This window comes from Cetorhinus maximus, chromosome 17, assembly GCF_964194155.1.
Source record: "Cetorhinus maximus chromosome 17, sCetMax3.hap1.1, whole genome shotgun sequence".
NCBI lineage: Eukaryota > Metazoa > Chordata > Chondrichthyes > Lamniformes > Cetorhinidae > Cetorhinus > Cetorhinus maximus.
This window is the reverse complement of record NC_135895.1, coordinates 3,234,054-3,257,840: the sequence shown is the minus strand read 5'-3', so window position 1 is coordinate 3,257,840 and position 23,787 is coordinate 3,234,054. Positions and strand designations below refer to the sequence as shown.

Here is a 23,787-nt window from a genome sequence, read left to right as displayed (position 1 = left end):
GAGGCAGAATAAGGAGTCCAGGTTGACTGTCTTCCTTGAACCCACACCACCAAAATACAGATCGTGTGCTCATTTGTTTTATTTACAGTTTCTTGGGGCCTTGACTGTGTACAATGTGTTGCTCCATTCAGTTACAGACAAAACAGTGATTGCACTTCAGAAGGTGTTGGGTATGAACTGCTTTTAGCTGTCCTGAGAATGTTAGAAGTTACGCTCTCTGGCCCTGGCAATGCAAATTTTTACACTTGTTTTTAAAGTTACAAATGGTACAAATGTCATCAAGTCAGCAATGCCTTCTGCTCACAAAGAACCAAAATGATGTTACTGACTTGCACTGAGTCCTGTTCACCCATTAATCCTGTACTCGCTGACCTACATTGGCTCCCAGTTCAGCAGTGCCTCAAATTTAAATTTCCTATCTTTGTGTTCAATCCCCCACAGCCTCACTCTCCCCACCTTTGAAACTTCCTCCAGGCGTACAAACCTCCGAGATCTCTGCTCTCTTCCAGCTCAAGCCTCTTGCACATCCTCAATTTTTATTGCTGCACTGTTGGTGGTTCAGCTGCCTGGGTCCTAAGCTTCAGAATTCTCTCCCCAAGCCTCTGTCCTCCTTTAAGGCATTCTTTAAAATCTATCTCTTTAACCAAACTTTTGGTTATCTGTCCTAATATTTTCCATGTGGCCTGTGTCAAAATTTAGTCTGAAAGTGTTCCTTTGGGACATTTTACAGTATTAAAGGTGTATATTTAAGTTTTTGTTATTGTTGTACTATCAATGATCATTGCTGTAATTGATGCTCTGTCCTTTGACTACAAAGGCCATAAGCATTTTAAATCTGTAGACTACCTGACAGGTAGGCAATGTTGCCCCAGGTATTGTATCTGAACAGCCATTTAAAATAAAATCCAACCTTAAAAAAGGAAATAATACTGTTTTTTTAAGTACCACAATTAGGAGGTAATTGTGTGAAAGGAAGCTTGGTCCTAAATACATCTCCTTTTATCTTCAGTGATAAAATTGCTGAATTGTGGAATCATAGAATGCCTACAGCACAGAAGGAGGCCATTCAGTACATCTTGTCTATGCTGGCCCTCTGAAGAGGCAAAGCACTTAGTGTCACTCCCCTGCCCTTTCCTTATAGCCTTGCAATTTTTTTTCTTTTCAGGAAATAAACCAAATCCCTTTTGAAAGCCTCAATTGACCCTGCCTCCATTTAATTAATTTGAGAATCTTGTCAAATCACAGCACCATGTAGTGAATTTACTTTTTAAATTGCTGTTGTCTCTCATCTTCAGCCATATTCAGTCAGTACCAGAGCGTTCCACACAAGTGGGGGCAGGGGGAACACTCAAGACAGTTAGTTTAAAAATTTGACTGATTTCTGTCACAAAAATAAACAAAGCCCCAGCTTCGAAATCTGTTAATTTTTAGTGCCTTGTCATTCCTGAAGGGGACAAAAATTCATATAACAAAAAACTTGAATTTTGGCAGTGTCTTTCACCACCTCGGGAAGTCACAAAACATTTCACAGTCAATGAAATATTTTTTAGTCAGTCACTGTTGAAATGTAGAATGTGCGACAGCCAACTTGTGTGCAGAAGATCCCCAAAACAATAAGATAATGACCAGATACTCTGTTTTTGTGATATTTGTTGGGGGGGGGGTTAAGGGAATAGGGGCAGGGGCAGGGCCAGGGGTTGGGAGATGGGGTGGGGTTTGGGATCAGAGAGAAAGGGGTTTAGGTTTGGGTCAGTGTGTTTGGGTCAGTGGAAGGGGGTTTCAGGTTAAGCACCTGGTTTGGGGGGTCAGGGGGATGGGGTTTCAGGTCAGCGAGAGGGATTGGGGTTAGGGAATGAGTTTAGGGTCAGAAAGGGAGTTGGGGGCCAGCAGAGGGACTTTCAGGTTGGGCACCAGGTTTGGGTTCAGGATCAGGGAACGAGTTGGGGGTCATGGGGGGGTCAGAGGGGGAGTTGGGGGTTTTGAGAGGGGGCTTTCCGGTTGGGCACCAAGTTTGGGGGTCGGGTGGATGGGGTTCAGGGTCACGGAGGATGTTTGGGGTCGGGCCCCGAGTTTAGGGTGTGCTGCCGGGCGGCTTTCCCGCTCCCACACTCGCCTTGCTGCATTCCCAATTTAGGCCGTTTCCAAGAGCCGCCATGTCAGGCCCGCAGTTGCTATGGAAACTCACCGCCGCTCCTGCGCAGGCGCAGTGACTTCGGCACCAACCAATCTCCGCTTCCCCCCCTTTTACGTTGACCCATTAAAAAAGACACGCATTGTCTCAAGGCACACCAGATACTATCAAATTTAAAATTGTGCTTCAAGACGGCTGTCTAATCTATTCTCAGGCATTTCCATTATAATAATATCGATGATTTCGCCCCCCCATCCTTGGAGTAGATGGTACCTGCCGCCAGCGCTGACTTCTGACCCCGGGACAATGGATGACGCGGAGAAAGTGAAGAGCGCGAGTCGGAGGCGGCTGAGAGATTTCCAGAAGCTTCGAGGTGGGGGCGGGGAAACGATTCACAATCCTCGCCCCCCCCCTACCCCATCACCCCCACCCCCCCCACCCCACCCCTACCCCATCAACCCCCCCACCCCTACCCCATCAACCCCCCCTACCCCATCAACCCCCCCCCACCCCATCAACCCCCCCCACCCCACCCCTACCCCATCAACCCCCCCCACCCCACCCCTACCCCGTCAACCCCCCCCACCCCACCCCTACCCCGTCAACCCCCCCCACCCCACCCCTACCCCGTCAACCCCCCCCACCCCACCCCTACCCCGTCAACCCCCCCCACCCCACCCCTACCCCGTCAACCCCCCCCACCCCACCCCTACCCCGTCAACCCCCCCCACCCCACCCCTACCCCGTCAACCCACCCCACCCCTACCCCATCAACCCCACCCCACCCCACCCACCCCACCCCTACCCCATCAACCCCCCCCACCCCACCCCTACCCCATCAACCCCCCCACCCCACCCCTACCCCATCAACCCCCCCCACCCCACCCCTACCCCATCAACCCCCCCCACCCTTACCCCATCAACCCCCCCCACCCCTACCCCATCAACCCCCCCCACCCCACCCCTACCCCATCAACCCCCCCCACCCCACCCCTACCCCATCAACCCCCCCCACCCCTACCCCATCAACCCCCCCCACCCCTACCCCATCAACCCCCCCCACCCCTACCCCATCAACCCCCCCCACCCCATCAACCACTCTCCACCCTCCACCCCATCAACCAACCCCATCAACTACTCCCAACCCCATCAACCCCCCCCACCCCATCAACCCCACCCACCACCCCATTCAGTCCAATTCAGTTTCTCAATAGTGACCTCCAGTATGTTTATGGTTGGGGATTCAGTGATGGTAATGCCATTGAACATCAAGGGGCGATGGTTAGATTCTCTCTTTTTGGAGGTGGTCATTGCCTGGCACTTGTGTGCCATGAATGTTACTTGCCTCTTGTCAGCCCAAACCTAGATATTGTCCAGGTCTTGCTGCATTTGGACATGGACTGCTTCAGTATCTGAGGAGTCACAAATGGTGCTGAACGTTGTGCAATCACCGGTGAACATCCCCACTTCTGACCCTATGATGGAAGGAAGGTCACTGATGAAGCAGCTGAAGATGGTTGGGCTGAGGACATGACCCAGATGAACTCCTGCAGTGATGTCCTGGAGCTGAGATGACTGACCTCCAACAACCATCTTCCTTTGTGCTAGGCATGACTGCAACCAGTGAAGAGTTTTCCCCTGATTCCCATTGACTCCAGTTTTGCTAGGGCGCCTTGATGCCACACTCGGTCAAATGGTGCCTTGATGTCAAGGGCAGTCACTCCCCTCAAGAAAGAAGGGAGACAAATAGCAGGAAACCATAGACCAATTAATTTCTTTCATGGGGAAGATGCTAAAATTCGTTATTGAGGAAATAAGACATTTAGAAGATCTCAATCCAATCAGGCAGCGCCAACGTGGTTTTATGAAAGGGAAATCATGTTTGAATAATTTACTAATGTTCTTTGAGGAAACAATAAGCAAGGTGGCCAAAGGGGAATCTACAGATGTGGTGTAGTTAGATTTCGAAAAAGCATTTGATTCGTTGCAAATTAAAGATGACTGCACAAAATAAGACTTCATGGTGTTGGGCATTTTAGCATGGGTAGAGGATTGATTAGCTTACAGGCAGCAGAGAGTAGAGTAAATAAGTCCTAGTGGAAGTGGAATGCCTCAACCATTTGCAATCTATATCAATGATTTGGATGAAGGGACCGATGCATGGTTGCTGAATTTGCTAATGATCAAAATAAAAGGTAGGAAAGTAAGTTGTCAAGGCATAAAGGGTCTACAAATGGATTTAGAAAGGTTTCGTGAGTGGGCAAAAATTTGGCAAATGGAGTATAATGTGGGAAAATGTGAACTTGTCTGCTTTGGCAGGAAGAATAAAAAAACACTATTTAAATTAGAGACTGCAGAACACGACTGCAGAGGGATCTGGGTGTCTTGGTACATGAATCACAAAAAGTTAGCATGCAGGCACAGCAAGTGATTAGGAAGACAAATGGAATGTTGGTGTTTATTGCAAGGGGAACTGAGAATAAAAGTAGAGAAGCGTTGCTACAGCTGTACAGGGCCTTAGTGAGACAGCAGCTGGAGTACTGTGATAAAAACAAAAAGCTACTGCGGATGCTGGAAATCCAAAACAAAAACAGAATTACCTGGAAAAACTCAGCAGGTCTGGCAGCATCGGCGGAGAAGAAATCAGTTAACGTTTCAAGCCTTCATGGCCCTTCGACAGAACTGCCGAAGGGCCATGAAGGCTCGAAACGTTAACTGATTTCTTCTCCGCCGATGCTGCCAGACCTGCTGAGTTTTTCCAGGTAATTCTGTTTTTGTGTTAGCTGGAGTACTGTGTACAGTTTTGGCCTCCTTATTTAGGAAAGTATCACAGTATCTTTACAATGCAAAAGGAGGCCATTCAGCCTATCGAGTCTGCACTGATTCTCTGAAAGAGCATTCCACCTAGTCCCACTCCCCTGCCTTATCCCTATAACATTGCGCATTTTCTCTTTTCGGGTAGCAATCCAATTCCCTTTTGAATACCTCGATCAAACCTGCCTCCACCACCCTTTCAGGAAGTTTCTTCCAGACTCCAACTACCCTCTGGGTGCAAAAAATTTCCCTCACATCACATTTACCCCTTTTGCCAATTATTTTGAATCTGTGCCCCCTCGTGCTTGATGTTCTTTTGAATGGGAACAGTTTCTCACTATTTACTCTGTCCATACCCCTCAGGATTTTGAACACCTCTATCAAGCCTTCTCCCAGCCTTCTCTTCTACAAAGAAAACAGTCCCAACCTCTACAATCTATCCTCATAGTTACAGTTCTTCATCCCGGGAACCATTCTTGTGAATCTCCTCTGTATTCCCACCATTGCCTTCATGTCCTTCCTCAAGCATGGCACCCAGAACTGGGCACAGTACTCCAGATGAGGCTTAACTAGTGTCTTATACAATTCCTTACTCTTGTACTCAATGCCCCTGTTAATAAAGCCTAAGATACTATATGCTTTATTAATTGCTCTCTCAACATGCCCTGCCATCTTCAATGACTTATGTATGTATACACTAAGGTCCCTCTGTTCCTGCACCTCCTTTAGAGGCTCTACCTTTATTTTACACAGTCTCACCATACCTTTCCTGCCAAAGTGAATCACCTCACACTTCTCTGCATTGAACTTCATCTGCCACTTGTCTGCCCAATCCACCAACATGTCTATGTCCTTTTGAAGTTCAAGACTACCCCATCACATTTGACAACATTTCCAATCTTCATATCATCTGCAAACTTTGAAATCATGGCCTGCACACCACAGTCTATATATATATATATAGGAAGAGCAGGGGTCCCAACACTGACCCCTGAGGAACTCCACTACAAACCTTCCTCAAATCTGAAAAACAACCATTTATCACGACTCTCTGTTTCCTGTCACTCAAGCCAATTTCTTATCCAAGTGCCTGCTTTCCCTTTTATTCTAAGAACCAGAATTTTGCTCACAAAAGGATATACCTGCATTGGAGTTTGGAAGAATGAGAGGCGATCGTATTAAAACATATAAGACCCTGAGGAGATTTGATATGGTGGATATCGGGAGAATGTTTCCTCTTGTGGGGAATCTAGAACCAGTGGACACATTTTAAAAATTAGGGCTCTACCATTTAAGATTGAGATGAGAAATAATTTTTTTCTCTGAGGGTTGTTCATCTGTGAATTCTCTTCCGCAGAGAGCAGTGGAAGCTGGGTCATTGAATTTATTCAAGGCTGAGTTAGACAGGTTTTTGATAGACAAAGGAGTCAAGGGTTATGGAGGGCAGGCAGGGAAGTGGAGTTGAGTCCAGAATCTGATTAGCCTTGATATTATCGAATGGCGGAGGAGGCTTGAGGGGCCAAATGGCCTATTCCTCCTAATCCTTTTGTTCTTGTGTGAGGGAGGGAATTTGGTTCACTTTCCTGGTCGCTGATGTGTTTGTCTCCTGGCCATCGACAGTCCACTGATGAATCACTGCTCTTTGTCCGCTTCCTCTTACAATTTTTTTTCATCTTTTTGCTCAGGAAAGGAAGTGACGCCTGGTGAGTTCTGGGACGTTGTGGTCATTACAGCTGCTGATGAAAGACAAGAGCTGGTATTTGAGCAGCAGATCAGCAGCAAGCTGGAGGAGAATGAGCTTCCTCTCAACGTGCGGTATCATGTGTTTGCTGATCCAATGGGGCCGAAAATTGGTAAGAGATTCTGCCATGGACAAAATGATTAACTAGAAAGTTGCTAAACCATCACTAATCACTACTACAGCCTCAGCTGGAGTATTGTGTCCAATTCTGGGCACTACACCTTTGAACAGATGTCAAGGATGCAGAGGAGATTTACTAGAATGGGACCAGGGATGAGGGACTTCAATTAATATGGAGATTCAGGAGGGGCTGGGGTTGTTCTCCCATATAGAGTATAGAATTACATAATATTTACAGGACAGAAACAGGCCATTCGGCTCAACTGGTCCATACTGGTGTTTACAGTCCACAGGAGCTTCCTCCCACCCCCCTTCATCTCATCCTATCAGCAGATCCTTCTATTCCTTTCTCCCTGATGTGTTTATCCATCTCCCCCTTAAATGTATCTATACTATTCACTTCAGCCACTCCCTGTGGTAGCAAGTTTCATATTCTCACCACTCCCTGGGTGAAGAAGTTTCTCCTGAATCCCCTATTGGATTTATTATTCATGATCATATTTATGGCTCCTAGTTTTGGTCTAATCTAAAGGAGCAGGAACAATAACTTATATTTATTTGTACATCCCTTTAATATGATGAAACATTACAAGGTGCTGCACAGGAGTTTTATAAAGCAAAGTATGAAGCGAGCCACATAAGATACTGGGACAGGTGATTAAAAGCTTGGCCAAAGAGGTTGGTTTTAAGGTGCGTCTTAAATGAGGAAAGCGAGGTAAGAGAGACAGAGAGGTGTAGGGAGGGTTTTTTTTTTATTCATTCATGAGATGTGGACTTCGCTGGCTGGGCCAGCATTTATTGCCCATCCCTAGTTGCCCTTAAGAAGGTGGTGGTGAGCTGCCTTCTTGAACAGCTGTAGTCCATGTGGTGTAGGTACACCCACAGTGCTGTTAGGGAGAGAGTTCCAAGATTTGGGCCTAGCAACAGTGAAGGAACGGCGATATATTTCCAAGTCAGGATGGTGAGTGATTTGGTGGGGAATTTCCAGGTCATGGTATTCCCGTCTGTCTGCTGCCCTTGTCCTTCTAGATGGCAGTGGTTGTGGGTTTGGAAGGTGCTGTTGAAGGAACCTTGGCGAATGGTCCTGAACGTTGTGCAATCATCAGTGAACATTCCCACTTCTGACCTTATGATGGAAAGAAGGTCATTGATGAAGCAGCTGAAGAAAGTTGGGCCTAGAACACTACCTGAGGAACTCCTGTAGTGATATCCTGGAACAGAGATGATTGACCTCCAACAACCACAACCATCTTCCTTTGTGCTAGGTGTAGACTTCAACCAGCGGAAAGTTCCCCCCTGATTCCCATTGACTCCAGTTTTGCTAGGGCTCCTTGATGCCACACTCGGTCAAATGTGGCCTTGATGTCAAGGGCAGACACTCTCCCCTCACCTCGAGTTTGGCTCTTTTTCCATGTTTGAACCTGGGCTATAATGAGGTCAGAAGCTGAGTGACCCTTGCGGATCCCAAACTGGGCATCAGTGAGCAGACTATTGCTAAGCAAGTGCCACTTGATAGCACTGATGATGACCCCTTCCTTCACTTAATTGACGACTGAGAGTAGACTGATGAGGCGACAGTTTGCCAGGTTGGATTTGTCCTGCTTTTTGTGTACAGGACATACCTGGGCAATTTTACACACTGCTGGATAGATGCCAGTGTTGTAGCTGTACTGGAACAATTTGGCTAGGGGCACGGCAAGTTCTGGATCACAAGTTTTCAGTACTATTGCCGGAATATTGTCAGGGCCCATAGTCTTTGCAGTATCCAGTGCCTTCAGCCGTTTCTTGATATGACGTGGAGTGAATCGAATTGGCTGAAGACTGGCATCTGTGATACTGAGGACCTCCGGAAGAGGCTGAGATGGATCATCCACTCGGCACTTCTGGCCGAAGATTGTAACAAATGCATCAGCCTTGTCTTTTGCACTGATGTGCTGGGCTACCCCACCATTGAGGATGGGGATATTTGTGGATCTTCCTTCCTCCAGTGAGTTATTTAATTGTCCACCACCATTCATGGCTGAATGTTGCAGGACTGCGGAGCAAAGAGTCTTACGGACTCGAAACGTTAACTGTATTACTCTCCGCAGATGCTGTCAGACCTGCTGAGCTTTTCCAGGTATTTTTGTTTTTGTTTCGGATTTCCAGCATCCGCAGTTTTTTGCTTTTTATCTTAGATCTGATCTGTTGGTTGTGGGATTGCGTAGGTCTATCTGCTTATGCTGTTTTGCACACAAGTAGTCCTGTGTTGTAGATTCACCAGGTTGATACCTCATTTTTAGATATGCCTGGTGCTGCTCCTGGTATGCCCTCCCGCACTCTTCAATGAACCAGGATTGATCCCTTGGTTTGATGGTAATGGTAGAGTGGGGGATTTGCTAGGCCATGAGTTTACAAAATGTGGTTGAGTACAATTCTGCTGCTGCTGATGGCCCACAGTGCCTCATGGATACCCAGTCTTGAGTTGCTAGATCTGTTCAAAATCTTTCCCATTTAGCACGGTGGTAGTGTCACACAACACAATGGAGGGTATCCTCAATGTGAAGATAGAACGTCGTCTCCATAAGGACTGCATAGTGGTCATTCCTACCGATACTGTCATGGACAGATGCATTTGCGGCAGGCAGGTTGGTGAGGATGCGGTCAGGTATGTTTTTCCCTCCTGTTGATCCCCTCACTGCAGGCCCAGTCTAGTAGTTTTGTCCTTTAGGACTCAGACAGTTCAGTCTGTGATGGTGCCACCGAGTCACTCTTGGTGATGGTCATTGAAGTCCCTCACCCAGAGTATATTCTGCGCCATTGTCACCCTCAGTGCTTTCTCCAAGTGGCATTCAACGTGGAGGTGTACTGATTCATCAGCTGATGGAGGGCAGTATGTGGTAATCAGCAGGAGGTTTCCTTGTCCATGTTTGACATGATTCCATGAGACTTCACGGGGGCTTGAGTCGATGTTTGGAAGGTGCTGCCTAAAGAGCCTTGGTGAGTTCCTGCAGTGCATCTTGTAGACAATACACACTGCTGCCACTGTGCGTTGGTGGTGGAGGGAGTGAATGTTTATGGATGGGGTGCAAATTAAACGGGCTGCTTGGTCCTGGATAGTGTTGATCTTCTTGTGCTGATGGAGCTGCACTCATCCAGGCAAGTGGGGAGTATTCCATCAAACTCCTGACTTGTGCCTGGTAGATGGTGGATAGGCTTTGGGGAGTCTGGAAGTGAGTTACTCTCCACAGGATTCCTAGCCTCTGACCTGCTGTTGCAGCCACAGTATTTATATGGCTAGTCCAGTTCAGTTTTTGGTTAAATGGTAACCCCACAGAATGTTGATAATGGGGGATTCAGTGATGGTAATACCTTTGAATGTCAAAGGGCGATTATTATATTCTTAGATGGTTAGATTACCCTGGGTCTCTGAATTACCAGTCCAGTGACAATACCACTATGCCTCTGTCTACAGTACTCCAGGCGTGGTCTCACCAAGGCCCTGCACAACTACAGTAAAACTTCCCTACTTTTATATTCCCTTCCTCTTGCAATAAATGCCAACATTCCATTGTCTTCATTTGCTGTATCTGCATAATAACTTTTTGTGATTCATGAACCAGGCCACCCTGATCCCTCTGTTCTGCAGAGTTCTGCAATCTTTCTCCATTTTAACAACATTCTGCTTTTCTATTCTTCCTTCCAAAGTGGACAATTTCACGTTTTCCCCACATTATACGCCATCTGCCAAATTTTTGCCCATTCACTTTGCCTATCTATATTCTTTTTCAGACTCCTTATGTCCTCTTCCCAATTTACTTTTCTACCTATCTTTGTGTTATCAGCAAATTTTGCAACCATCCCTTCATTCAAGTTATTGATATAGATCGCAAATAGTTGATCCCTGTGGCACTCCTCTGGCTATAGTTGCCAACCCAAAAATGACTCATTTATCCCGACTCTCTGCTTCCAGTTCGCTAACAATCTTCTGTCCATTATAATATATTACCTTCTACACCATGAACTGTTACTTTGTGTAGTAACCTTTGATGTGGCACCTTATCAAACACCTTTTGGAAATCCAAGTACACTACATCTACAGGTTCCCCTTTATCCATGTTGCTTGTTACTACCTCAAAGAAATCGAATAAATTATTCAAACATGATTTCCCTTTCATAAAGCGATGTTGACTCTGCCTAATTGCATTAAGATTTTCTAACTGCTCTGCTTTAACCTCCTTAATAATGTATTCTAGAATTTTCCCTCTGATAGATGTTAGGGTAACTGGCCTGTAGTTTCTTGCTTTCTGTCTCCTTCCTTTTCTTGAATAGAGAAGGTACATTCACTATTTTCCAATCTGATGGAACCTTTCCAGAATCTAGGGAATTTCACCCAATCTAATTAGAGTCATAAAGGTCTACAGCACAGAAAAAGGCCCTTTGGCACTTCTTTTAGTACCCTAGGATGCAGTCCATAGGTCCTGGGGACTTGTCAGCCTTTAGTTCCAATAATTTTCTCAGTACCCTTTTCCTGGTGATTGTGATTGTTTTAAGTTCCCCCCTCTCTTTCACCTCTTGATTTATAAGTATTTCTGGGATGTTATTTGTTTCTTCTACAGTGAAGACAGATACAAAATATCTGTTCAGTGCTTCGTCATTTCCTTATTCTTTCATTATTAATTCCCCAGAATTACACTTGAGAGGACCTATTCTCACAATATTTACACTTTTCCTTTTTAAATACTTTTAGAAACTCAAACTGTCTTTCTTATATTTCTAGCTAACTTTCTCTTGTACTCAAATTTGCCCCTCTCTTACTTTTTTAGTCATTCTTTGCTGGTTTTTAAACTCGGTCCAATCTTCTGATCTAACACTAACCTTCGCAAGATTGTATGCTTTTTTTTCCAATTTGACACTATCATCAACTTATTTAGTTAGTCACGGATTCTCCCCTAGAGTCTTTCTTTCTCACTGGAATGTATCCTTGCTGAGCGTTATAAAATATACCCTTAAATATCGGCATTTCTATTGACCTATCCCTTGATCTAATTTGCCAGTTCACTTTAGCCAGCTCTTGTAAACCAAAATGGTATGAAGACTAATGTATAAGACACCTGAAATCTGTCCTTTTATCCTTTACCAATTACTATTAATCCATGTCCAGTTACCCATCCATATTCCAAAATCCCAGATGAGCCTCCAATCTACGTTAAGGCATTCACTTTACAAGAGTAAAAAGAATAATGCTATTGCCTAGCCACAGGGGGGGCAGATAGGCAGCTTCCTCCCACAGACATACACACAGAACTAAAGAAACAGCAGTTTTAAGTTCAGTTGAAGCCAGGACCCCAGAGACTGGACTCTGGGAGAGAGGCACATTTCCCAAAAGAACAAAAAAGTCCCAAGCGAGGAAAAAACCCAAAAATCCAGGAGAGGAGAAGAGAGGAATGTCCAAATGAGACCTTGTAGCGAAAGGAAGGACAGGATCCTAGGAAAAGGTGCTGTTAAGTCAAGTGAAGAGTGAGGGGCAGAGAGAAAGGCTACAGGTTTCACATTTAAAGTGAGAACAGCTTGCAAGAAGGTTCAAAGAGATAACTGAAGGTCTGTAATTCTTTGCCATGGGCATGTGAAAGAGTGGTGTAGTGTTAAGGCTGAGTTGGTGAGAGAGAGTTCATGGAAGACAGCTTGAGTGCATGTGGTGACCCAGGGAAGAGGAACATCAGAAGAAGAGTTTGAAACCCTGGAGATGAACCCTTGTGGAAGGCGTCTGTGAGAAAGCGTCAGTTTGGGAGAAGATTCCAAGGTGAGATCTTGGAGCGTGGAGATTGGAAATCCTTATGGGAAGGACAGACTTCATTGAGACTGGTTGGCTTACAATGTGACAAGTGACTGGGGAGGGGAGTTGAGGAGAGATCCATAGCATCTGTTTGATCTGGCGTCTGTCAGTTGAGGCCAGAATGTGGTGTGCCTGACGATAGGGTGCCACAGGTTTACATGGACTGAGTACTTACTGTGTATAGTAAAGTATAAGATAACTTTTGTAACTTGTGTTATTTTTACAAATTTGTATACATCTGTAAAGGTATAGTTGTGCGTGAAAGAGTACTGTAATATAGTTCATATTTTCTTGTTGAATAAATGTTTTATTCTTTGGTTAAAAGCTCATCAGCTGACTCCTGTGACTCTACACTCCATGTATCTACACAAACAAATAAAAGTTAGGATCTATCAGGCTGGGTTCCACCCTGGGCTCAGGCTTGTCCAAGGGTAATCTCAGCTGGGGATCATAACAAGCATCTTCAGTGGTTGCAGGTTTGTGATGGGAGGTCATGCCTGACAAATCTGTTAGAATTCTTTGAGGAGGTAACGAGTAGGTTAGACAAAGGAGAGCCAATGGATGTTATCGACTTGGACTTCCAGAAGGCCTTTGACAAGGTGCCGCACAGGAGGCTGCTCAGTAAGATAAGAGCCCATGGTGTTAGAGGCAAGGTACTAGCATGGATAGAAGATTGGCTGTCTGGCAGGAGGCAGAGAGTGGGGATAAGGGGGTCCTTCTCAGGATGGCGGCCGGTGACTAGTGGAGTTCTGCAGGGGTCAGTGTTGGGACCACAACTTTTCACTTTATACATTAATGATCTAGATGAAGGAACTGAGGGCATCCTGGCTAAGTTTGCAGATGATACAAAGATAGGTGGAGGGACAGGTAGTATTGAGGAGGTGGGGAGGCTGCAGAAGGATTTGGACAGGTTAGGAGAATGTGCAAAGAAGTGGTAGATGGAATACAATGTGGGGAAGTGTGAGGTCATGCACTTTGGTAGGAAGAATAGAGGCATGGACTATTTTCTAAATGGGGAGAGAATTCAGAAATCTGGAGTGCAAAGGGACTTGGGAGTCCTAGTCCAGGATTCTCTTAAAGTTAACTTGTAGGTTGACACGGTAGTTAGGAAGGCAAATGCAATGTTGGCATTTATTTTGAGAGGACTAGAATATAAAAGCAGGGATGTGCTGCTGAGGTTTTATAAGGCTCTGGTCAGACCACATTTAGAATATTGTGAGCAATTTTGGGCCCTGTATCTCAGGAAGGATGTGCTGGCCCTGGAGAGGGTCCAGAGGAGGTTCACGAGAATGATCCCAGGAATGAAAGGCTTAACACATGAGGAATGTTTGAGGACTCTGGGTCTATACTCGATGGAGTTTAGAAGGATGAGGGGGTATCTGATTGAAACTTACAGAATACTGAAAGGCCTGGATAGAGTAGATGTGGGGAAGATGTTTCCATTAGTAGGAGAGACTATGACCCGAGGGCACAGCCTCAGAGTAAAGGGAAGACCTTTTAGAACAGAGATGAGGAGAAACTTCTTTAGCCAGAGAGTGGTGAATCTATGGAATTCATTGCCACAGAAGGCTGTGGAGGCCAGATCATTGAGTGTATTTAAGAGCGAGATAGATAGGCTCTTGATTGGTAAGGGGATCAAAGGTTACGGGGAGAAGGTGGGAGAATGGGGTTGAGAAACTTATCAGCCATGCTTGAATGGCGGAGCAGACCCGATGGGCCGAATGGCCTAATTTCTGCTCCTATGTCTTATGGTCTTATGGATAGCTGGGAGTAGAGGAGTTTGAACTTGGCAAATAACTCTTCTCGTTTGATGTGGGAAGAAGGCACACCAAAATTGAAACCATGCATTAGAACAAGCTCCTTGTTTTTCGAGAGAACATTGTCAGAGAGATTTACCATGTGTTGGTGGTATCGTTAATTGCATTACCAAACCACTTCCTGAATTCCAGTGCCAGTGTGATGCTAGGTATGTAGGCTGTACGTCCCAAAGACTGGTGGAATGTGTCAAACAGCACATGCCTTCGGCTGTTTGCAATACGCAAGGTACAGATCGTACTTAACCAGCTCGTCCTTGCAAAACTCAAACCACAGTATCCAACATTAGATGTGATTCCGCAGTTGGACAACATTTGCTAAATAATCCTGAGTGTGCTAAGAATTACGATGACAACCAATTTAAGATCGTGAGTCGGGCTTGCAGTGTGGCACACTTGCACGTTCTAGAAGCTACATATATTTATGCACAGGGCCCTGTTCTTTGCAGACAGACAGAACATGTACACATGTTACGCCTGTTTCAGCTAAACAAAATAGGTGACAGCCATTCTCTGGTTCATTCCCCAGGGCAATTCCTTGACCAATCAGAGTCGACCTGCCTGGTTCAAATCTAAACAAAGTTTAGCAGTTAACTGTCGGTTACCATCAACTGGTGCATTCTCCATGGCAACACCTCTACCAATCAGAGTCCACATGCCAACCAATCAGCACTCTCTTCTCATGAAGTATAAATTGTTGTTCCCTTTACATTTGGTATTCTTGCAAATTGTCCTGATGAGTGCAAGATGAAGAGCTTGTCTTTTTTCAGCAGTGCTTAAGAAAAGATACTGTTGACTGGGACCTCAGCTCTGAATTGTCTTCACTCTTTGCCGAGCTAGTTTGTGCATTTTCTTTGCAGGTACCAGAAGTTCCTCATTGGTCAGACCAGTCAAGCACTCAGATGGTTACCGTGACACCTTGAGTGGAAGACAGCCAAGAAATGAACCAGCGGCAAGAAGAGCCTCAACCTCCAGCTCCGACATCTGTTGATAAGATACCTTGAGACGCCTGCCACATTTACACAAAGATGACAGACTCTGGATTAAGGACCTCGATAGAATAGGCGTTATTGTCTGGAGAGAATGACCAGCCACGGTCATGCCTTGTCAGTGCTCCTGTAGTACGGTCAGGAGGAACAGGTGGAGTCTTCTCCTCATCCCTCGATGTGATCCTTCCACTATACGTTGGAGAGAAATTGAAGGAGTCGAGCAAACACCAGAATGACCACACCCAAAACAATCTCCTATTCATCAAGGTTTACTCAGCATAACAGAATCTAGCACTCCTCCAACTGTTGTAAATGCAAGATCTGGAAGAATTATAAAGCCTCCAGGCCACTGGAACCTTTAAACACAGAGACTTGAGGGGGGGGGAGAAGGGGTAGTAGAAATACTGTAAATATTTTGGGTAAACAGGAATGCATTGTAAATACGTTGGATAAATCTTGGAGGGGGGGGTGTGGTATAAGGGTCTGTCATAGAAAGGGTTAATGTGGGACTGGGTACAACACTGATGTAAAGGAACATACGACCCATGTCTCAAGGGCAGTCTTGTGCTGGACAGAGACGTGTATATGTTGGGGAACACTGGGTTTAGTGAGAGAGAGGAACTGAAAGAAATCAGTATTAGTAGGGAAATGGTGTTGGGGAAATTGATGGGATTGAAGGCCAATAAATCCGCGGGGCCTGATAATCTACATCCCAGAGTACTTAAGGAAGTGGCCCTAGAAATAGTGGATGCATTGGTGGTCATATTCTATAGTCTGTGGAACAGTTCCTACAGATTGGAGGGTAACTAATGTAACCCCACTATTTAAAAAGGGAGGCAGAGAGAAAACACGGAATTATAGACCAGTCAGCCTGACTTTGGTAGTGGGGAAAATTCTGGAGTCCATTATAAAAGATTTAATAGCTGAGCACGTGGAAAACAGTGGCAGAACTGGACAGAGTTCCTTTATGAAAGGGAAATCATGCTTGACAAATCTACTGGAATTTTTGGGGCGAAAGGGATCAAAGGATATGGGGAGAAAGCGGGAGCAGGCTATTGAGTTGGATGATCAGCCATGATCATAATGGCGGAGCAGGCTCGAAGGGCCAAATGGCCACCTCCTGCTCCTAGTTTCTATGTATAGAGGCAAGCATGGAGACAGCTTCCAGCTTAGACCTTATATTGTATACAGGTAGCTAATAAACACTTACTGAAACTATACAACCTCTTTGTGAGACCTACCAAACTACACGTAACAGCTTACAACAATTGCTACCTTGCTCTCTTGCCTGGTCCTTTTAATTTACCACATCTTCCCTCACGTAATTTGTTGCCCCCTCTATTTAGTTTAAAGCTCTCTCTACTGTCCCAGTTATATGACTCGCCAAAACACTGGTCCCAACGGTACACCTCCCACTTACCCAGCATTGGTGCCTGTGCTCCATCAAATCAAAACCCATTTCTTCCACACCAATCTTTGAACCACACATTTAACTCTCTAATCTTATTTAGCCTATCGCTCAGGTGATAATCCAGAGATTATTACCTTTTGAAGCTCTGCTTTTTCATTTAGCTCCTAGGTGCTTTTACTGTTATGTAGAACCTCTTTCCTAGTCCTGTCTGTGTCATTGGTGAACCACGACCACTAGATCCTCCCCTTCCCACTGCAAGTTCATCTCCAGTTCAGCCCAGATGTCCCTAATCCTGACACCAGGCAGGTAACACAGCCTGCTTCAGAAAACTGTGTCTATGTCCTCCTGACTATACTGCTCCCACTGCCACTACATTTCTATTTACTCCCTCTGCTTGAATGGCTTCTTGCCATGGTCAGTTTAATCGTCTACTCTGTATGCTTTCGTCCAAATAGGCTGCAAGAACCTCGAACCTGTTAGACAATTGCAAGGGCTAAGGCTATACCATATCTACCTCCTTGATGCCCATACCTGCCTCACTTACAGTCAAACAGTCCTGCCCCTGTCCTTGGACCAAATCAGATGACCCAAGCTTAAGGGGTGTGACTGCCTTTTGGAACAGTGTCCAAGTAACTTTCCCCTCCCTGATGAATCTAGTGTATGTAGCTCGGCCTTCAGCTCATTGACTCTGATCTGAAGCTCCTTGAGCTGCTGACACTTATTGCAGACATGTTTGCCGTGGATCACACTGGTGACCGTCTTTACCCACATTCTGCAACTGCAACACTTCACCTGCCGTGCCATCTCTGTTGTATTTTAGTTAGGTAATTAATTGTTGTCTTTTTAATTAATGCCTGTAGTCTAGCTTTATCTTATATTCTTATTATTTCAATTGATGCTCACTTACCCCAATTGAAATTTCCTAATTTAGATAAGGTAAATGGGAAGTTCTCACCAGCCAATCACCCACCTGCCCGACTGAATGGAATAGCTCTTTCAAACAATTTGATTGACAATGAGATGGCCAGTCAGAGAGCAGGTTTGTAAGTCCAGCCCAATCGTTCCCCTTTGCAACAAATGGAACATTACAGAGTGAACAAAGACTGCAAGTCATGTTTGAGAATTAATGGCTCAGAGATTGGAATATATAAAAAGATTGAAGGAATGTTGTTCATTTTATGTGTTTTTGCCCAGGAAACGGAGGATCTACACTCCTTGCTCTTCATCGACTAGAGGAACTCTATGAAGACAAGTTGGATAGCTTCACTATTCTTTTAATTCATGCTGGTAAATACTGAAGTCTTTTGCTCTGGGTTAAAATGGTAATTGTTTGAATTAAGCACCGATACCCTGAAGTGCTGAGCTCTGTTCAAGCTCCATGTCTGTGGTCTCCCAGAGAGGAGGACGTAGTGTCTTGGATGTTGATCATGTGGTTCTGAAGTTTAAGAATATCCAATTATTTAACTTGACTCAGTGGGTAGCACCCACACCTTTTGAAGCAGAACGTTGTGGGTTCAAATCCCACTTCAGAGACTTGAGCCCACACTCCAAGCTGACACTCCTAGAGTAGTACTGAGAAATTGCCCGACCATCCCAGGGGTAGTACTGAAGGAGCACAGCACTGTCAGAAGGGTTGTACAGATGGAGTGCTGCACTCAGAGGGGCCATCTTTCAGATGAGAGGTTAACATCTGAGGCTACATCTGCTTTTCTTGTTGACGTGAAAGTTCCCATGGCGCTACTGGAGGAAGAGTAGAGGAGTTCTTTCTGATATATAAATGTAAGGTTTTTTAAAAAATGATTGTCCAAGAAGAAGAACATTTGACCTATTGATCCTGTGCTGGCTCTTTGAAAGAACCATCGATTAGTCCCACTGCGCCTTTGCTCATTTCTCATAGCCCTGCAAATGTTTCCCCTTCAAGTATTTATCCAGTTCTCCTCCCTGGTTCTTTTGGCAATTACCTTAAATCTTTGTCCTCTGGCTAGCCACCCTCCAGCCACTAGAAATCCACCACTATAATAATAATAATAATAATGGTATTTTATTCAAGAAACACATTCACAGCCCAAAGGCTGAATTAGTGTGACTTATAGGTATATCAAACGTATTTCATCACTACACTAATAATGAAAACATGCTTCAAAGTAGTGAAATATCCTGATCCACTGACTCTCAAAAGCAACAGCAACATGCATTTACATAGCATTTTTAATACAATAAAACATCCCAAGGCACGTCACAAATGCATAAATCATACAAAATTTGTCACTAAACCACCTGAAGTAATAGGTCAGATGACCAAAAGCTTGGTCAAAGAGGTAAGGAGTGTATTAAATGTCAAGAGAAAGGTAGAGAGGTTGAGGGAGCGAATTCCAGAGCTTTGAATTCAGACAGCTGAATGCATAGCTGCCAGTGATGGAGCAATAACTATTGGGATTGTGCAAAATAAGTTTAGAGATCATGGAGGGTTTAGGAGCTGGAAGAGCCTACAGAGACTGGGAAAGGTGTAGAGGCTGGCGCAGGCTACAGAGACTGGGAAAGGTGTAGAGGCTGGCGCAGGCTACAGAGACTGGGAAAGGTGTAGAGGCTGGCGCAGGCTACAGAGACTGGGAAAGGTGTAGAGACTGGCGCAGGCTACAGAGACTGGGAAAGGTGTAGAGACTGGCGCAGGCTACAGAGACTGGGAAAGGTGTAGAGACTGGCGCAGGCTACAGAGACTGGGAAAGGTGTAGAGGCTGGCGCAGGCTACAGAGACTGGGAAAGGTGTAGAGGCTGGCGCAGGCTACAGAGACTGGGAAAGGTGTAGAGGCTGGCGCAGGCTACAGAGACTGGGAAAGGTGTAGAGACTGGCGCAGGCTACAGAGACTGGGAAAGGTGTAGAGGCTGGCGCAGGCTACAGAGACTGGGAAAGGTGTAGAGGCTGGCGCAGGCTACAGAGACTGGGAAAGGTGTAGAGGCTGGCGCAGGCTACAGAGACTGGGAAAGGTGTAGAGGCTGGCGCAGGCTACAGAGACTGGGAAAGGTGTAGAGGCTGGCGCAGGCTACAGAGACTGGGAGGGGTGTAGAGGCTGGCGCAGGCTACAGAGACTGGGAAAGGTGTAGAGGCTGGCGCAGGCTACAGAGACTGGGAGGGGTGTAGAGGCTGGCGCAGGCTACAGAGACTGGGAAAGGTGTAGAGGCTGGCGCAGGCTACAGAGACTGGGAGGGGTGTAGGGCTGGAGGAGGTTACAGAGATAGGCATGGAGAGATTTGAAAAAATAATTAACTCTGGTGAATCAGTCCATGTTCTGGACATGTTTGCGTTCACACACTATGATGTGATTCCCTTTTTGTTGTAGGAGGTTACAGCCAACGTTTGCCAAGTGCCAGTGCACTGGGGAAGATCTTTACCGCTCTGCCTTTGGGCAACCCTGTTTACCAAATGCTGGAGCTCAAGCTGGCGATGTACATTGACTTCCCCACCCACATGAAGCCTGGGGTCCTGGTGACCTGTGCTGATGACATTGAGCTCTACAGCGTAGGTGAGACTGAGGCCATATGCTTCGATAGGCCTGGTTTCACTGCCCTCGCTCATCCTTCCTCCTTATCCATTGGCACCACACATGGCGTCTTTGTGCTGGAGCAAGGCCCGGTGGAGGGTATTCAGAAGGAGCTGGAGTATAAAGCCTGTTGCCGCTTCCTGCACAAGCCCAGTGTGGAGGCGATGCAGGAGTCGGGGGCAGTCTGCAGGGCAGGCCAGGGACCTGGGAGTGGTGAAAACACTAAGGAGGTGAATTTTGTCTACACGGATAGCGTCTATTACTTCAATCGTCCAACAGCCAAGCGGTTACTAGCAATCCTTGGAGAGATTGGCACCCTCAGTTGTGAGATTGATGCATACGGTGATTTCCTCCAGGCATTGGGGCCTGGTGCCACAGCAGATTACACCAGAAACACAGCCAATGTTAGCCAGGAGGAGGAGCAGCTGGTGGCTGTTCGACAGAAGATCTTCTCCTGTCTCCAAGGGACGCCGCTTAATGTGGCCATGTTGAACAATTCCAAATTCTATCACCTGGGCACCGCCCAGGAATATCTGCACCACTTGACAGCAAATGTGACCCTGAGAGCGCAGCTTGGGATGCTCTCTGACTCCAGTGGAATTGGACAGCTCTGCCTTGAGAGTTATGGCCAGGCTCCATGCATCATCGAGAGCCTGGTGGGACTGAGGTGCAACATATCTCCTGGCAGCGTAATTGAATACTCCCGGCTGGGGCCTGGCAGCTGTGTGGGCACCAACAGTATTGTCAGCGGGTGCTGCATAAGAGAGAATTCCACCATACCCCCTGACACCTTCCTGCACTCGCTGTGGGAGACAACCTCAAGTGCACAGTCCCATCCCTGTCGGAGATCCATGAGCTGCGGCTGCTGGGCATTGATTTCCGAGAGGCTACCATGCGCCTGGGCCTGAAGATCTCCGAGCACCTTTTCTCCGGCAGTGGGAGAATCCGCCCCAGCCTGTGGAATGCCAGGATCTTCCCTGCCCCACACGTGAGGGCCGAAGACTCAGTGGCGGCGGTCCTGGAGATGTTTGAAGCCCTGCGGGGAAAATCTGTCCTTCAGTTGGCGGATGATGTTCAATTGCTTTCCATTGAAGAAATACTCCAACGCAAAGAAGTGATGAGCATGCTGAGTTTTAGAAAGCAGCTCACTGAAGAAATTAGCCAGAGAAGACATGCTGGGAAAAAATAAATTGAAGGCCTTATAATTTATTTATATAGAGATTTCTTTTTATCGTGTCCCAAAATAAGCAGCAAGTTACAAATATTGACTTCTATCATACCAAGAATGCAGAACTAGTAGATGTAGAAAAGATGTTTCCATTTTTGGGGGACTCAAACGACAGGCCATAAATATATAAATTCAATGGGGAATTCAGGAAAAACGTCTTTAGCCAGAGTGATAAGAATCTGGAACTTGCTACCACAAGGAGTAGTTGAGGTGAATAAAATTGATGCATTTGAGAGGGAAGCTAGATAAACTCATAGGTGTGGAAGAAATAGAAAATTTGCTGATAGTCTGGGAGGTGGCTTATGTGGAGTATAAAATCCAGCTTAGACCATTTGGGCCGATGGCTTGTGCCTGTGTTCTATATATCTAGTCATCTTTCCCACTGTACCTGAACTTGGTTATGCAGGGCATAATTTCAAAGTTTTCAGATGACACAAAAGTAAATGTTCAGTTTTAAAGGGGCTGAAGGGACAGAAGGCCTGGGGATGGATGTACAGAAATCTTTCAAGATGGTGGGATAAGCCAATAAGGCTCTTTTAAAAAAAAACATATGGGATTCTTGGGTTTATTATTAGAGGCATAGAGTACAAAAGTAATGAGGTCATACTAAATCTTTAGAAATCACTGGCTGAGCCTCTGGTTGAATTGCTTCCAATTCTGGGCACCACACTTTTGGAAGGATGTCAATGCCTTGGAGAGGGTGCAGAGGAGATTTATTCGAATGGACCAGTGATGAGGGACTTCAGTTACGAGAGAACAGGAGTCAAAATAATTTCTGTCAAGGACTGTTCTTGAGATTTTCTCGAGGGCCACTTTATGATTTTCGGGGCTGACCTTTTGGTTTTCGGGAGTTCCTTTTTCATTCTCGCAGTAACAAAGTAACATTACCTTCTGTATTTGTTTTGAATATTTTTAGGGTTTTCTTCTTTGGATAGATAGCCCTGTCAAGAAGATATAATAATTCTCATAATGTTATTGGATTGCATCGTAAAACAGAGTAATAGTGAGATGTGTCAGTGTATGTGTGTAAGACTTAATTGAATTAGGCTGGGTGCTTTGATCTAAGAAGAGAGGTTACGTTTGAAATGTTAATTAAGTAAACATGGGGAAGTTTAGAAACATAGCTGTCAAGGGAACATTTGCATTTTGAAATAAACCAGACTAGATTGTTTTCAAAGGAGGGGTGAAATGTGTCACCTAGCCAGGTGAAGTTTAGAAACTGTGTGCTTATTTTTCCCAAAGATTATTGGTAAAACTTAGTGCTATGAGAGGGTTTTGTTATCAGGGAGATAAAGTCCAAAGACATAGTGAAACAATGGGTATTTGCATTCAAAGATGAAGATATGGTTAAAGAAGGAGCAAGGGCTGTGTGTAAGGGAAGACATTTTTAAGATCTGAGAAGTATGAAAAGTCTTCAGCATCTATGCCTCAAGTTGTTGTCTTCAAAGGACTGAAGTTAAGAAAACTCTTTTGGAAGTCGACTTATTCAGGGTATCATGCCTACGTCTTTTAAAATCTGTGTGTCTTACTGTTGCCTTAACAAAAGTGTAACTGGAATTTAGATCTACAAATTACTACAATGATATCTTCTAAATCCCCTAATCAATCTATGTGTGTATTTAAAATCATTTCTCTTAATAAATGTTTAATCTAGTCTTATAAAAAACCTATAAGTCTTGGTGGCCTTATTACTACTGAATTCAAGGCACACATCTCAAAATTTATACGAATTGAAAATTAGTTGTGGCAGTTGTTTCAAGTTTCCCCATGGGATTTGAGCAGCTCAGCATTTACCATCAGCTGTGTCATAACAGCATAAATACAAAAGACTGTTTGTATGTATATGTATTATTAAAACTTTCAACTTGGAATCTACAAATAAGATATTTTTGTTAATTTATTATAAATAAATCTCCCATACTAATTTCCAAAATGAAAATTCTAACTATTTGGCACGAGGTAACTTATTGGGAATGAGTCTCACATCTGTAGCCACTTTTAAAAATTAATTGCAAACCATTAGCACTCTCCAGCATTCATTGGTTTTGTTCTGCCAATTTCAATTTTCTCTCCCCTCAACACTTCTGTATAAAATGAATGTTGACAAACACATCAAGATACTGACTTCCAAAGGTCTAACTAAACAATGAGGGGAATGTACACACATATTTATTCTGTAGCACCA

General features: G+C 45.1%; 2 protein-coding genes across 2 annotated transcripts in view; one reads left to right on the top strand and one right to left on the bottom strand.

Moving 5' to 3' along the window:
* Positions 1–2,155, bottom strand: part of lrriq3 (leucine-rich repeats and IQ motif containing 3) — a 35,250-nt gene extending 33,095 nt beyond the window's left edge. Inside the window, exon 1 of the mRNA XM_078561884.1 lies at positions 2,114–2,155. Coding sequence (XP_078418010.1) covers positions 2,114–2,155 — 42 coding nt within the window. The remainder of the gene's footprint in view (positions 1–2,113) is intronic.
* A 280-nt stretch (positions 2,156–2,435) lies between these two features.
* Positions 2,436–23,478, top strand: fpgt (fucose-1-phosphate guanylyltransferase). Its single transcript, XM_078560650.1, is given in 5 exon segments — positions 2,436–2,504; positions 6,631–6,798; positions 18,030–18,122; positions 20,174–21,178; positions 21,181–23,478. Coding segments are annotated over 5 exon segments (1,716 nt in total). The 5' UTR covers positions 2,436–2,437; the 3' UTR covers positions 21,564–23,478.
* Positions 23,479–23,787: the final 309 nt, after the last annotated feature.